The sequence below is a fragment of the Paramormyrops kingsleyae genome, chromosome 22 (genome assembly GCF_048594095.1).
Source record: "Paramormyrops kingsleyae isolate MSU_618 chromosome 22, PKINGS_0.4, whole genome shotgun sequence".
In the NCBI taxonomy this organism is placed as follows: domain Eukaryota; kingdom Metazoa; phylum Chordata; class Actinopteri; order Osteoglossiformes; family Mormyridae; genus Paramormyrops; species Paramormyrops kingsleyae.
The window spans coordinates 21,993,184-22,008,802 of NC_132818.1; the positions used below are offsets into that span (position 1 = coordinate 21,993,184).

Here is a 15,619-nt window from a genome sequence, read left to right on the forward strand (position 1 = left end):
GAGAGTGGGAGAGAGAGAGAGACACAGGGATAAATCCTTACAACATAATGATTAGGTCTCACAAGCCTCTCCCGTGACATGGTGTGGGGAAGATCCTGGATTACAAGCTGACCGAGCGAATCGGGGCAGAACGGACACAGGAGTAGGTGTGTGGGACGGGGGGCATACTGGACACCCCCAATTTAAAACAGGTCACAAGTCAGAGCAACAAGGTGCCGGCAGTTCTGCAAGGGTTCTTGGCCGTCATGTGAGCTCGGCACCACCAGACCCGGAACCCCACACCGCGCCGGGACTCATGGAGGTTGACGGAGAGTTGCAGCCCGGACCCCCGCGGGGGGGTCCTGTCCCGAAGACCTCCCGGATCTGAGAGTGGCCCATGGAATACTCCGGCCCCCTTCCTGCTCAGATCGGGACAGCGAGATAACGGGTCCGGAGAGTTCTGTAGCTTCGTGGGGGGGGGCGTTTCCCCCCCATACTCACCCCGGCGTGACTCCTTCTGCTCCAGAATGGGTGGGGTTACGGATTGAGCTTCTTGTCAGGCGTCTCTCGGAGCGGCGTGGATCGCACCCTGACAGGCGAGCACACTCGCGCTCACACCCGGGAATGCAGTGACGCTCTGCCACTCACTCCTTCATTCCGACATTCCCGCTCGGCGCGTCCCGGCTGCCTCCGCTTCTGCTCGCCGCTCTCTCCCTGGCGGAAAAGCCGCGCCGTGTGCGGCCGTGTGCCCGCGTGCGTGTGTGCCCTGGCACCCGTTCTCCTCCAGTCCTAAATCCATCTCTTCCTCCCTCCATCTCCACACCCGCACCCCCACCCCCCCTGCCCATTCACTCCCACTAATGCCCCCCCCCACCCCTCCTCCCGGAGAGAGATAATGTGACCTTCTGCCAAAGTGCTGGAGCTCATGCCTTCATCGCCTGCCGCTCTCTGCCGATACTGAAATAGATTCAAACAAGTGCCAAGAGGAGAGAAGAGGACAGGATAGACAGAGTGTGGGTGGGGGGGAGAGGGACGAGGGAAAAAAAGGAAGGGAGACTGAAGCCACTACTGAGGAATGATCCATCCGGAGCAGGGGCTTGGAGAGGATCGCCGGTGCAGGTAAGCTGCCGCCTCACGTGGGATGTGCGGGCGCTGGGGGCCGCGGTGACCCCCCCTCGTTGTTGTGGCTCTGTGGGTTTGGGGGTAAGTGCGAGTGGGGGGTTAGGTAGGTACGGACCTGGTGGCCGGTGCTGTGCGGGGTGACACCCCCACAGCCTGTCTGACCCCCCCCAGTGGTTTCCAGGACTGCTTCTGTCACGTCAGGTTCAGTTCTGGAGCATTCGGCCGTGTTTTCTGCCTGGTGCTTGATGACGACGTATAAAGTGCCACCAGGGGTCATGTGACGGGTTAGAAACCGTCCTGAGCCACTGATGGCCGTCTGCCGTCTTCCGCTAGGAGCGGAGCGTCCTTAAACAACAGGCACGTCGTCCTCCACGCCGCTCCATGCTTCCTTAACGGGCAGGAGACCACTACCAAATCCACAACCCATCTGAGCGGTGCTGTGGGCCAATCCCAATTCCTGTGTGTGTGTGTGTGTGTGTGTGTGTGTGTGTGTGTGGAGGTGGGGGGGCATTTGGAAATAGTTTTCACTAAGGGCACTTATGTGACAGAGACGCACAATCGGAGACTTTGTCCACCTATAAAAAACAGACTTTATGACCTTCTCAAAGGTACAACAGAAGGACCCCTTGTGGGATTCAAATCAGATTATCTAATATGCTTATGTAATAGAGACACACAATCTGACACTTTATCCACATATAAAAAATACTTTTATGGCATTTTATGCTGGCTTGTGCCAAGGTACAACAGAAGGGCCCTTTCTGGGAGTCAAATATGATTATCTAATAAGCTTATCCAATACACATTTTGATACTTTAACCACACATAAAAAAGTCTTTTATGGCAGTTTTTACTGGTCGCTCAAAGGTACAACATAGAAACCCTTTTGGGATTCGAACAAACAAGTTTCTGGTCATCGTTCCATTAGCCGCTGAGATTGCGGCACGAGAGGTCAGCGGAGAACTGCGATCAGCCCCCTTTGGGGTTTCTGCGCCGTAACACACAATGTTTCTGTGCCGTGCTGAGACCTGCGCGACAGATGGAGTGCATGTTAGATTTGTTTCAGCCACTCGTCTGCAGAAACGCCACCTCAGCCTCATGCATTCCTAATTTCCCCAAGACCTTCTGAGATTCAGCACAAAGTAGGACATGTATTGGGATCATGCCTCTTATTATTTTTACTATGCGCTTCTATCACACTGGGCCACTGGACAGGAAGTTACAAGTGGCTGCGAATTTCATTTTTTCCATCGTGGTGTTTTTATTTCCCTGTTCTGATTCCCCTGCGACTGTCCGGACGCGACTTCCTTGACATCTTCACTGTAAAAGCGTGGTGTGGCTGATGAGACGATTTGATGGATTGCTGATGAAATGCATCCCGGTCTGCCCTGAGATATCGATCAGCGCCACGTCGCTTTCAGTTAAATACGACCGCGCTCTGGGTAAAAATCAGCCCCAAAAACAGTGAGCTGTGACGTGAAAGGAGAAAGGGGGATGGCGATGCCGGTCTGGAGGGAGCTAAGGACCATGACGTCCTGTCCCTGGGGGAGGGGGGGGGCTGTGCGGCAGGGGAACAGATGCGCTGGTCCGGGGTAGGCTGGCTCTTGGCCCTTCACTACGCACTGACCCACAGCCAAAGCATAGCAAACCCCTAGCACCGCAACGATGCCACAGCGTGACAGCAATGCAACAGCGTGACATCACAACACCGCATCGATGCTACAGTGTGACAGCAATGCAACAGCATGACATCACAGCACTGCATCGATGCTACAGTGTGACAGCAATGCAACAGCGTGACATCACAGCACTGCATCGATGCTACAGTGTGACAGCAATGCAACAGCGTGACATCACAGCACTATATTGATGCTACAGTGACAGAAACGCAACAGCATGACATCACAACACCGCCTCAATGCCACAGTGTAACAGCAATGCAACAACATGACAGCTATGCAACAATATAGCAATGAGACACTACATCATTTACTGTATACTTACATTTATTTAGCAAATACTTTTGTCCAAAATGATGTATAGATGAGACGGATAATACATCACAAGCATACAGCTGTCAGGGAGCCAAATCAGACAGAAGTGCTGCTAGGCTGAGTTTTAATTCAAGTTAAAATTACAGCAAGAGCTGTGCAACACATTTCAAGATATTGCAAGAAACTAACAGAAGGGCTATTTAAACCAAAGACAAAGACGAGCGCAAAAATATAAGAGCATCTAGGATACACAAGAGACTAGCTGAGGGTTAGCAGATAAAGACAGAGCAGGTCAGCGGTTGAATTAGCTAGTTGAAGTGCTCCATGAATAGATGGGTCTTGAGGCATTTCTTGAAGGTTGAGAGGGACTCTGCTGACTGCATGTGGATGGGTAGGAACAACACATAAAAAACCCCTAGAGTAAGACATTTTACTGCTGACCGAAGTGGCTGAGACGGGTCTTGATGGGTGATGTCGTCACAATGACACGGCATCACAACACTATGACATCACAACAGCGCAATGATGCAAAACTGCAGCAACACATCTCCGCGACAATCTCTTCCCCGCACATGCTTTTCCCTGTTGTTAATTAAGAACGTTTATTTATGCTCTTTTATTTTAGGTACGACCTTTATCTTTAGTGTCAGACCTGAGCAGCAGGCAGAATAAGGAGGTCAGGATATCCAGCAGGTGGCAGCACTGAGGGCATAATGGGGAGAACCAGCAGCCGCACAGAGGGTCTCTTAACAGATGCCGACTTAATCCCCGAGTCATAAAGATATCCGAGGCACTCTACCGGGCACGCTCAGTTCAGGGTTCAGAGCAGCCGGCGGCAATACGTGTACCGGCATGGGAGCAAGCACAGGCATCATGTGTGTGTCACTTTCTGTCACGTGCACGTGTGCGTGGGCGCGTGCACTGCACGGTCGCTCAGACCCAGCCAGCATGCGTCACGCGCAGCATGGGAAGAGATCTGAAGGAAAGTGAGGCTGGCACTTGTGGGTTAGTGAGGAGCCGCCCGTCGGGGTTTAACGGCAGCGACGCGTCTGAAGCAGATGCGCAGGGAGTGGATATGGGCTGGAGAGAAGCTCAGAGCTGGAGTCTCACAATGGAGAGATCGGCTTATCAGTGGCTGCCAGGTCGGGTCTAGCGGGGGCCGGGTCTAGCGGGTGCCGGGTCTAGAGGGGCCGGTTCTAGTGGGGGCCGGTTCTAGCGGGGGCCGGTTCTAGCGGGGGCTTCTGCCCGCTTTACTGCCATGAGCCTCCGTCAGCTGGAATAACCTTGAGGCCACGCAGGGGTAACTCACGTTCTGCTGCTCCAAACGCTTACGGACCGGCTCGGCGCCGTAAAGAAGGCATAAGGATGAACACAGTCTACATGTGTACCCACATAGACACATATCAATAGACAGGCGCTAACTGCCATGAGACGACCGTGAAGGAAATCTTCACTGACGCACGGCTCAGCGTGCTATTTGTCTGAGGAGTGTGTGCATCCCCTGTGTTCACATATGTGTTTGTGTGTCTGTATGTGTGTGTGTGTATGCATGCTCACTGATGTCCCCTACTGGCTGTACTGGAGTCCTGCGGCATTGCTCCACCCCATCTCCCCCCCAGAGATGTGAGCAGCCAGGGGCCGGCCCGACTTCACAACAGCCCACCTGGGCACATCACATCCCATTCGTCAGCGGCAAGGGGGAGGGGCTCGGCGCGCGCGGCTCTGTGATGGAACGTGAAGGACTGTCACGCATGTTTCCGCAGCTGCATACTAATGGGGAGGGAGTGCAGGGGCTGGGAGCTGGCAGCGTGGGGGGGGGGGGGGGGGCAGAGAGCGTGGGGGGAGCCAAAGACCTCTACGATTTTATTCCAGTTTAATAAATCACAGTTTGATACATTCAATCTGCATTTTCTATGTTTCCCATGGGTTTGCAGACACATGATCGATGAGAATATGCAGAGCAATGTCTACATGCGATATTGTGTTACCATCACGATGTATTTTGTGGATTATGCCCTCTAGGGGGAGCTGTTGAGGGGTAGCGCTTGCACCCGACTTGGGGTAGGTAGGGCGTAATGACGGGCTGTCATGTCTGGAAGATACCCTTCAATCAGTTGAGCCTGATGAGTGATTTGATTGGGTGAGATTTGAGGAGTGACAGTAGATTGGCTGTCACGCTTGGGGCGTGGTCTGATGACTTATTCCTGAGTGGGCGAGGCTTTGAGAGAGGATGACGGGTGAGTGACGCATGGAGGCTGAAAGCACAGCATGGTCACATGGTATCTGAGGGCAGTACACTGGCCAATGGTTCGCGCTGTTTGATCATGATTGATAACTGAAAATACAGGACTTTATGTTCATTCACTTCATTCAGTCATACACCCATTTTCCACACTGCGTCATTTATACAAAATATTTGTATACTGTCAGAAAAAAGTATCAATCTGTACCTTTGAAGGTACAATCACTTGTCACTGGAGCTGTACCCTCAAGGGTCTGCCACCTGAACCTTAAGCTGTAGGTAAGTGTGCACTAATGTTGTTAGTACCTTGGGGAACAAAACTGTACCAGGGCTGTAATCTTTGTTCTGACATATATGTGTATAGTGGGTTCTGCTGAGTTCTGCTGGGTTCTCAGTTTCTTTCCTGACGTTAAGTCCCTGGACAGCCCTCATTCCCCGTTCTCGATGTCCTGACTTAAGATAATAAATATTTGTGACTGGAAGTGTCGCATCCAGATCTCCCACAGTGTTTCGAGAGAAACATAAACATAAATCAGTGGCGTTCTTTGATGACGTTCTTTGATGGACATTTCTTCATCGGTTACCAGGAGATTATTTTAAGGTCAAGATAAACTGGCAGGTGGGGGCTTTGACACCAGTCCACGAGTTTGCATATGTTAATATGTTCACCGTGTAATTTCCATGGTGAAAGCCGGTTAGCTCTTAGATCATCGCCCTGTTTTAGCTATCGGCACCTTGGACCGCTGGGCTTGCTGTCCGGACCCACCGCCTTCCAACAGGCCGGGTCACGTGGCGGCTCATCGCTTCGTCACGTTCGCCCACCCTTCTTGAAACGTGCCCCCCTCCCCCCAATAGGAATGGATCGCTGTCCTCTGTTGTGAGCGACACTAATATCATTAAGCGTATCGGGTTCAGGCGAGCCAGGGGTGCAGCGAGTATAAATCACAAAGCCAGCAGCTGATGGGGTACAAACCCGCGTCGGGGAAAAGGCCGAGATTTACATTACTCCACCAAAAGCATCGCTGTTATTCACACTTTCGTGCAGATTGTCTGACAGTGTAAGGACATATGGTTTTAATTACACACCTGTCTTTTATTGAAGCCAATGTGACAATTGCTCTGGGACTTGAACCTGCAACCTTCAGGTTGGTTCCATGACCACTACATGTTCTAATATCCCTTAAGTGCTGGTGGGTCCAATGATATGCTAGAAATTAAATCTTTTCTATCACACTGTCATTGTTTAGTTAATCATTACGACCGGGATTAAAACAGCCTGTTAAGAGACTCTGAGTGTGGCCGGTGTAGAGAGGGTTCCAGCAAATTCCTGAGGGAGGGGTTCAAACTAGTTATTTTACTTCCTGACAACGTGTACTATCGGAAGCAAATACATTTCGGGGGAGGGTTCAGACCGGTAATTTTATTATGTGGTTACGTGATTGATGCCACCTCGCCATATTCATAAGGATTATGTCACAGGAACACATCAAATGTCATGTCCATCAGCTTTTAAAAGTACCATATTTTTCTGACACAGCTGCAGGACAAAAAAATGGTTGCGCATCGTCCTGGGACCTGTGGCGGTACCTTACAAGTTATTAGCCTGTGTTCTCTAGCGGCACCAGCAAAGCGCCGAGCGAGCCGGTATTAATGGAAGCACGGTGCCTCGAGTAGCCAAGGGAGGAATAAACAAGCCGAAAGAGAGTTTACCGCGAAGAGGTGCGGCAGCACAACAGATGAAACGGCGATCGACCTGGCGGCTTGATCACAGGCTGCGAAGTGATGGAGGATGAACAGATGGCAGAGAGAGGGGAGAGGAGAGGCCAGGACCCGGGACTTGCTGCCAGCCGCGACCACGCAAATGCCTTTTCAAAGGAATTTGGATACACATACCTGCCATTTTTTACTACTGTAATAGGTGAACTGGAGCTTAATCATCAGCTTCTGTAACATGACTTGCTGTTTCGTATATGAAGTACTTTTTAAAGATTTACCCTACTGCTGATGTGCTGGGTTATTTGATTATATATTATGCTTTATATTTGGAATGTTGTCCCCACCTTTATTTAGGCCTAACATTTCACATGGGCAGACAGAGTTGGTCATTAACGGCCGTGCGGTTGGGGCGAAGTGGATATCGTGCGTAATGACGCATCTTCTAACAGGAAGTGTCCTAAGGTCAGCGGTGCATCGTAAAGCGCACTATTAAAGTGCCAGCAGAATTGCTGTGAAAATCAGCCCAGCTGGACTCTACGCCAGTAACATCTCACCTATCGATCGCAAAAACTACAAATTAGGGGATTCCTGTCACTTAATCCCGACCTCCCCCTTAAACCTCTCGGCCAGATTCTCCGTCGGATTTTACCCGAATAGCTGTCGTGTAAAGACATGCTACCGATGAAGGAGAGCGTTCATTTGCAAGCTCGACTCCCTGGGTGCATTAAGGCATAAATCGGTGACTCTCACTATAGTTAACTACGGCACTGACTTTACCAAGTTGCGTTATCCATTCAGTAATTAAAACTTGGACATCCCAAAACGTGAGAAAACAGTAACGTGGATTTAATGTCACAAAACAACTACTTCACAAAACCAGATTTCTCTCACACATCGTTGGTCATAAGTGCATTCTATTGCCAAATGCACGAAACTGTAATCCAAGGAGAAAAATTATAAAATTTAATTTAGGCCTTTTCCTCTTCATAGCAACCCCTTATAAGCAAAGAGCTTAATACGGCTTAATGTACCAAATTCCTCGCACATTTCTTTTCTCATAAGTCAGTTCCACAGCGAAACACATAAGATTGTAATCCAAAAACAAAATTATAAAATTCACTTTAAGCCGTATTCTCTCCATGGAAACTCATTATTAGGGAAACGATTAACGTGGGTCAATGTTCCAAAACGACTTAGGCAAACAATCTTTTTTCTAAAATGAATGGGTCTGAAACAGCCTAACTTGAAATCCACATGTCGAATGTTCGTCGTTGTGTTTTCTTTGCGGTCTGCAAAGGACTAATTAAACCATTCCCAGTTTTATTATTTTGTCTTTATAGATTACAGTTTAATGCATTTGGCAACAGAATGTAAACTTATTACCGGCAACGTATAAGAGAAATTTGGTTTTACCAATATGTTGTGCTGGCACATTAAATCACTTTAAGCGGTCCGCTAAATTGCATTTATATGTGCCAGCACCTTCACCACGCCGTTTAAACCCAGAGTAACCCACCCTGGCAGGGAGAATTCTGGGATACTGCCTAAAAGTATGTCATCTGGGAAAAAATAGCTGTGAAGAATAATTAGAATGATATATGCCTGATTTCCTTGAAAATAATATAGATTCAAGATCTTTTAAGAAAGGACGGACGTAGCGCGAAACGCTGCGCCGGCAGGTCGGGCAGAGCGCCCCGTTTGCGGGCACCTTCTCGCCGCTGTCCTTCCTCTTTCCCCGTAAAACACGCCGGCTTGAAGTGGTTTGTTATACGGGACAGAGACAGCGCTGGCAGCAGCGGCTGCCTTTTACAGGCTGCTGTGAGTCTCCGGGGACCCCGCTTCACACACATCGCCCGGGGCTGCGCAAAGCTCTGGAGCCCGTAAACACTCCGATTCCACAACATAAAATAGCACGCGCGGATGTACCACAAACGCCCATATATCACGCAAAATATCTAGTTAAGCAATGTTCGCTACGTCACTGCTCAGTGAAACTATATTTTAATGCTATATAAGATTCGTCAATATTCTTCTTCGCCCATAATCTGCAGCGTCCCTGATGAAGACCACATTCTCTGAGAGTGGCGTTTATAAAAGCTGTGTAATACGATCTGATCTGCTACTCAAAAATTTTTACGTGGAGAGTGCTGTCAAACGGGTTGAATTTCGGGATATGATACGGAAAGATGCCCTGTGATCACTATCCTTCATTTCAAGGTTTCTGCTAAGGTCACGCATCGGCCCCCATTCGGCCTCTACGGGCGCTCGCTTATCCCGGCTTGTCGCACTTATGTAGTAAATAAACGCGTTTTGCTTCAGTCGATAATTAATTAATAGGGTTCAGTTCTACTGCAGTTCAGATGACGGGGATCTGTCCCGCAGCCGCGCATTAAAAATGGCTCCTACTGTAGTACTTGTGCCTGGAATATTTCTTGCTCATAATGAAATTCCCCAAGCAATGTTCTCTCCGTGAAAATACGTGTGTGGTGGGGCGTAGGAGAGTTTACTTGGTGTCCACCATCTGGCTGCTCAAAAAATGTTAAGATGGCCGGGGTGCAGCTGCATGATCTCCATACGCCCTGACAGCCCGTCCACTTCATTCACACGGAGCCCGCGAACAGCACCAGCCCCGGTTCATCACTGGGCAAACGGCCTTTCAGATGCTAGAGGGAGGTACTAAAAAAGGGTTCTGGAACTGCCTCAGAGGAACTACAATCGGTCCGAGTTCCTGCAGTGTGAATGTGATGAGTCCCTGGTTCTGGAAAAAGGTTTTGGTTCCAGAATAAAGTTGCGGTGGTGTGAAAGCGCCTAATGTAAATTGGTACCCTTGCTGCTTGTGTTTCAGGCAGTAGGTGGCTGAGATGGGCGGTCCTCCAGGTCGACTGAGCGCCTTTCTCCGGCTGCTGCCGCTGTCCCTCCTGCTGCTCGACACTGCCCCCTGCTGCTTGGGCCGCCCGTTTGGGCCGCCCATCCCGCCAGTCAACGTGGCGGTGGTGTTCAGCGGCTCCTCCTACCAGGCGGAGATCAAGGGGCGGCTGAACAGGGAGAGCTTCATGGACCTGCCACTGGAGGTGAACGCCATCACCGTGCTGGTGAATGACACGAACCCGCGGGCGCTGCTGACGCGCATCTGCGACGCGCTGGCCGCCAACCGCGTGCAGGCCGTCGTCTTCGAGGACAACGTGGGCTCCGAGGCCGTGGCACAGATCCTGGACTTCATCTCTTCGCAGACGGCCGTGCCCATCGTGGGGATCAGCGGGGGCTCTGCTGTCGTGCTTCCTCACAAGGTCTGGGGGGCCGCTCTGCATACTGGGGACCTCTGTGCAGTGCTACCATGCTCACTGTATTGTCCAGATACTAATGATGATCATGCTGTTTCTATGAACAAAACCAACCATCCATCCCTCTTTATACTCAATATCCAGGGCAGGGTTACCTGAGGTTAGCACTGCATTACACCTCTGGAGCCAGGGTTCGAGTCTCCATCATGGCTCTGTGTGTGTGGAGTCTGCATGTTCTCCCCATATCGTCGTGGGGTTTTCTCCAGGTGCCCTGGTTTCCCCCCACAGTCCAAAAACATCCTGAGTCTAACTGGAGTTACCAAATAGCCCGTAGGTGTGCATGTGTGGGTGACTGGTGCGTGAGAGTGTCCAGTGATCTTCCTGCAATGGGTTTGCAGCCCATCCTGCGTTATTCCCTGCCTTGAACCTGTAGCCCCTGGGATAGGATCCAGACCCCGCGACCCAGAATAGGACAAGCAGTTACAGAAAATAGATGGGTTATCCAAAGCAATGTACATTTCTTGAGTAAGCAGGGTCAGTTAGTCCCTGAAGCAATCGGGGGTTAAGGGTCCAACGCTGAAGTCACTCAGCCGACCCTGGGATTTGAACCAGCATCCTTACCCAGTCACACAGAGCCCCCACATACACAGGGCGCCAGGCAGAGGATGCCCTGCACTTGCCAGTCCATTGCCGCATTGTTGTTACCATTACCCTGCTGTGTGCCCTTTGCTGTCTGGGATAAGATCCAGGGCCCCCTGCCACCCTGTACTGGAGAAGCAGTGAGACAATAGATGGATGAACAGATCAGTACGGGCCAGCTGAATAGCCCCCCCCCCAAGTTGCAAACCTTGATGATCTTGGACTCTCCAAACTTCACTGGTGATGACAAATTTCAAAGAAAACAAATTTTCAAATCACCCAACCAGGGGGCTGTTCTTTGAAGTAGGATTTCTCTGTTAGCTGGGTTAACATTAGTTAGAGGTCACGATTGTCCAATAGGAATGCTCCTTACATAAATTCTTGTTGGAAGATCATGATTGACCAATAGGAATGCTCCTTACCTAAACTCTTATTGGACAATCATGACTTTAATCCTGCTTCGTAGAACACCCCCATTGTTACAAGTCACCCTGGATAGGATGTCAGCCAATCATAGGGCACAAACAGAGTCTCAGTTTTAGAGACAACATTAACCCATACAGTGGTGGAGATTTCAGGTGTAGAAAATAAAAATCCAGACCATGATTTAAATTCAACTAGCCCGCTGACCATGAAGAGTCACAGTCACAGATACTCAAAGAGCCACAGTCACAGATACTCAAAGAGTCACAGTCACAAATACTCAAAGAGCCACAGTCAAAGAGCCACAGTCACAGATACTCAAAGAGCCACAGTCACAGATACTCAAAGAGCCACAGTCAAAGAGCCACAGTCACAGATACTCAAAGAGCCACAGTCAAAGAGCCACAGTCACAGATACTCAAAGAGCCACAGTCACAGATACTCAAAGAGCCACAGTCACAGATACTCAACTGGTTGGTTGGAACAACATCTTGGTCTGGATTTTTACTTTCTGGACCTGAAATTTCTACCTATGACCCGACAATTGTTTGTCTTTGGACTTTGGCATGAAACTGGTATGAAAACCTCACTGACACAGGGGTGAAGAAGCAAACTCCATAGAGACAGAATTTGAACCCCGACCCAGGAGGTGTGAGGCAACAACACAGTCCACTGAGCCCCGTGCAGCCTTTATAAGCCATTTAGGTTACCTTTCACTTGTGTGCGACAAGCCCCGTGCAGCCTTTATAAGCCATTTAGGTTACCTTTCACTTGTGTGCGACAAGCCCCGTGCAGCCTTTATAAGCCATTTAGGTTACCTTTCACTTGTGTGCGACAAGCCCCGTGCAGCCTTTATAAGCCATTTAGGTTACCTTTCACTTGTGTGCGACACTTTGCTTTTGCATATGGTTTCACATAATGTTTAATAAAGGCCAGCTCCTTTGACATTTCCAAACAGCAGGATAAAAAGAAAAATCAACTTTTTTATGAATTTCAGTAGGATTCTAAGGGTGTTGATGTTTAATCGGTCCGGTGTCTCTGCAGGAACTTCAGCTGGATCAAACCAGTGGTGTGATGAGATTTTAATTGCTGGGCAAAGACTGTTCAGCATTTTTGATTAGGATTAATTAATATTTAGCTTGGGAAGCATTTTAAAAGGGTCGGTATTGCTGGTGGTATTTGCCGAGTAAATAAACACAGACAGACCGCAAAAAGGTAAAGCATAGTTTAGTAACACCAAAGAATTCAAGTGTGTGGGGTTCCGTTAGGCGTGATTCTCCTGCAACCTGCAGGAAGCAAATGGCTTAAATAGTCTGGGTGACATGAAAGCTTGTCGATGCTGTTATCTGGTGATTGATTGTGATGAATTTGCTCTCCGCTGATGATGGCACGAGCGATTCGGGTAATGAGTGTTTCCAAGGTCTGAGACCGGCGTTCAGAAGCTACATCGCTCCATTTTTGATCGCCGTTCACAACCTCTCTGACCTTGCAAAGTTCATTTTTTTTGCAGTAACCAAAATTTAATTCCTGTGCAGTCGGTGTCATTTGGGACATCAGGGTGTCCCTACCCTCCGCCTTTGGACCGGCCCAGTTCTAGCCCTGGGGATAAACTTGGGGATAACTGAGTGTCTCCAGGACACGCTGGGACACAGGGGCAGACACACAAGCTGCACCTCCATGATACGCTGTCCCTGACTGAGCATCTGGCCACAGTCCAGCAGTGCAACACCACCCCCCACAGCGGCCCCCTCACCTGCATGCCTGTGCTGCAGGTGGCTTGTCTGGTCCGGCTCCTCCACCAAGCTCCTCTGCCATGACTCCTCCAACCGACTCCTCTTCCCTGGTTCCTCCAGCTTGGCTTCTCTGCCCTGACTCCTCCACCCAGCTCCCCTGCTCTGACTCCTCTGCCCGGTTTCTTCACCCTGGCTCCAATCACCGGGGCCAGATGCAGACCCAGATTCTTGCTCGCAGAGACGGAGCCACAGGTCCTCCGGATCTAGAGCATCTGCTCTGTCTGTCCCCGGGCCCCTGCCTCTGCGGCCACCCGCCTCCACCTTTCTGAGGCGGTCTCCGTGCATGACGCACCTGTGCGCATGCATCTGTCTTTCTGTGCGTGTGTGAGACAGAGGACAGAGGTACCACTGTGTTATTTTACTGCTGTTGGACTTCAGAATATCCAGTATTCTTCAGAATTCTGGTGGGAGCTGAGGCAGATAATTGATCCTTAATAAACAGCGGAAATGTGCAGTCAAACCCAGTGCCATTAATTAACAAGCCCTCATTAAATATTGAGTCAAACGTCTCCTCTCTCCTGTATCCGAGGACCCCATGAGTCAGGACTGAGGCGCAACCCAATCCTGAAAGGGCTGGCGGTGTGTTCCCGGGGATGGTTGGGGGGGGGGGGGTGTGGCGGCATGAGGGACCGGGCGGAATGTCACGTGCGCCTTTCCTGTATGCCCCTCTGGCCTCTCGCCAGATACCCACGTTTCTCTTCAAACCTCAGCCCAGTCTTGACCTTTAAATGCCCCAGTGCTGAGATCACTGCTCTGAGTCCCAGTTGCTACACCTCCTGTGCGCGTTTGCACTCCGAGAGCCCCCTGAGTACCCCCCCGACCCTCCATTGACGGGGACGGGCAGTCGAGGAGCGTCTGGAGTGGCTCAGTGTCTCAGGTTTAGTGAGGAAATAAAGGCCTCTGATCTTGCTGGGAGATCAGTACTGGTTTCCATATTTAGGCCCAGTCTATTCAGTTACTGGTGCCCTTGGACCCAGAACCTCGAGGCTGGTGTGTTCACTTTTATGAACCTGAACTGAAGAGACCAACGACATAATTTATCCCACCCCCTTGGTTTGCTTTGCTGGGGGTCAACACACCTCAAGACTGCACATCCTGACCAAAATATCAGGCTGGATACTGAAGCAAGTCACGCGGGGGGGGGGCCTTCTCACCATGAGGCGCATATGGTCTCCCCCCTCGACATTTTCTGGCCGTCGGTACAGCAGATTCCTCCTTGTTCCTCAACTGCTGAGCCCCCTGCTGTTGGAGTGATGTTCTGCGATTGCTCCCCAGGGTGGGAGTGCGTGACGCTGGCCGCTTCTCGCTGCACCTGAGCCCCGTTTCCTGCGGCTAATTGAGGCAGAGTGTGAATTGGACGGCGGCCACAGTGTGTGGCGACGGGCGTTCCAGAGGGGTGGGGCCTGGACGGCGGCCACGCGGAAGCGAGTGGTGTGTCTCGTTCACGCCCGCCAGGAAAGAAGGCTGTCTGCTTTCATCCTCTGAAAGACATCAAAACAGACACACAGGCCGCCGGCACAACGTGAGCAGGTATTTCTGGCCTATTGAAGGGAGTTGGTGGCTCATTCCATAACTCACCTGCCACGACGTACCCGGCTGATGCGTCCCGGAGGCCCATGATGTCGCTGTTTCATCTCCCTGAGTCCCTGAGAGGCTATTTAACAGGCTCATACAGAGCAGCGGCTACACGTGTCACATGGTACACATTCTGGTTCCTAAGTGTTAACAAACATAATTCACGTGTTTGGCTGCAGTATAAAGGGCTGTGGGATTTGCAGGAGGCAGCTGATTGGGCTGAACCGGGGCGATTATTAGAGCGATGAGGAGCTGGGACGCACCAGGCCCAGAATACCTGCCGTTCTCAGACACGTTCCGCAGGCTTAACCCACTTTTTTCGGCGATCTGCGCTCGTTCCCTGAAGGACGGAAATAACGCCATCGGAGCGAGGCGGAGGGGCTGGCGATGCCTCGAGGTGCTCGGCTTTGTTCGAACTGGAGTCTGATTCTGCCGATTAAACGACTGGGGGCATCAGTGGTGCCACTTTAGCGTTTCTGAAGTTGGCCCTCGAAGATCCCCAGACAGTCCACATTTTCGCTCTCCCCCCAGACAGTCCACGTTTTCGCTCCCCCCCCAGACAGTCCACGTTTTTGCTCCCTCCCCAGACAGTCCACATTTTCGCTCCCCCCCCAGACAGTCCACGTTTTCGCTCCCCCCCCAGACAGTCCACGTTTTTGCTCCCTCCCCAGACAGTCCACGTTTTCGCTTCCCCCCCAGACAGTCCACGTTTTCGCTCCCCCCCCCAGACAGTCCACATTTTCGCTCCCCCCCCAGACAGTCCATGTTTTCGCTCCCCCCCCAGGCAGTCCACGTTTTTGCTCCCCCCCTAGACAGTCCACGTTTTCGCTCCCCCCCCAGACAGTCCACGCTGGA

At 50.9% G+C, this 15,619-nt stretch overlaps 1 protein-coding gene and 1 long non-coding RNA gene across 3 annotated transcripts in view; one reads left to right on the forward strand and one right to left on the reverse strand.

The window, feature by feature from the left end:
• Positions 1-15,619, forward strand: part of LOC111856733 (glutamate receptor ionotropic, NMDA 2C-like) — a 36,294-nt gene continuing 20,675 nt past the window's right edge. The window contains exons 1-2 of the mRNA XM_023836926.2: positions 1-1,098; positions 9,899-10,340. Of these exons, the coding sequence (XP_023692694.2) occupies positions 9,915-10,340 (426 nt within the window). The 5' untranslated portion in view covers positions 1-1,098; positions 9,899-9,914. The remainder of the gene's footprint in view (positions 1,099-9,898; positions 10,341-15,619) is intronic.
• Positions 1,993-15,335, reverse strand: LOC111856736 (uncharacterized). Of its 2 annotated transcripts, none has more exons than XR_002841212.2 (3): positions 14,344-15,335; positions 13,150-13,503; positions 1,993-2,129 (listed from the first exon to the last, which is right to left on the reverse strand). It is a non-coding gene; the product is annotated as an uncharacterized lncRNA (long non-coding RNA). The 2 variants fall into 2 exon arrangements; XR_002841211.2 differs by lacking the exon at positions 1,993-2,129 and adding an exon at positions 12,634-12,682.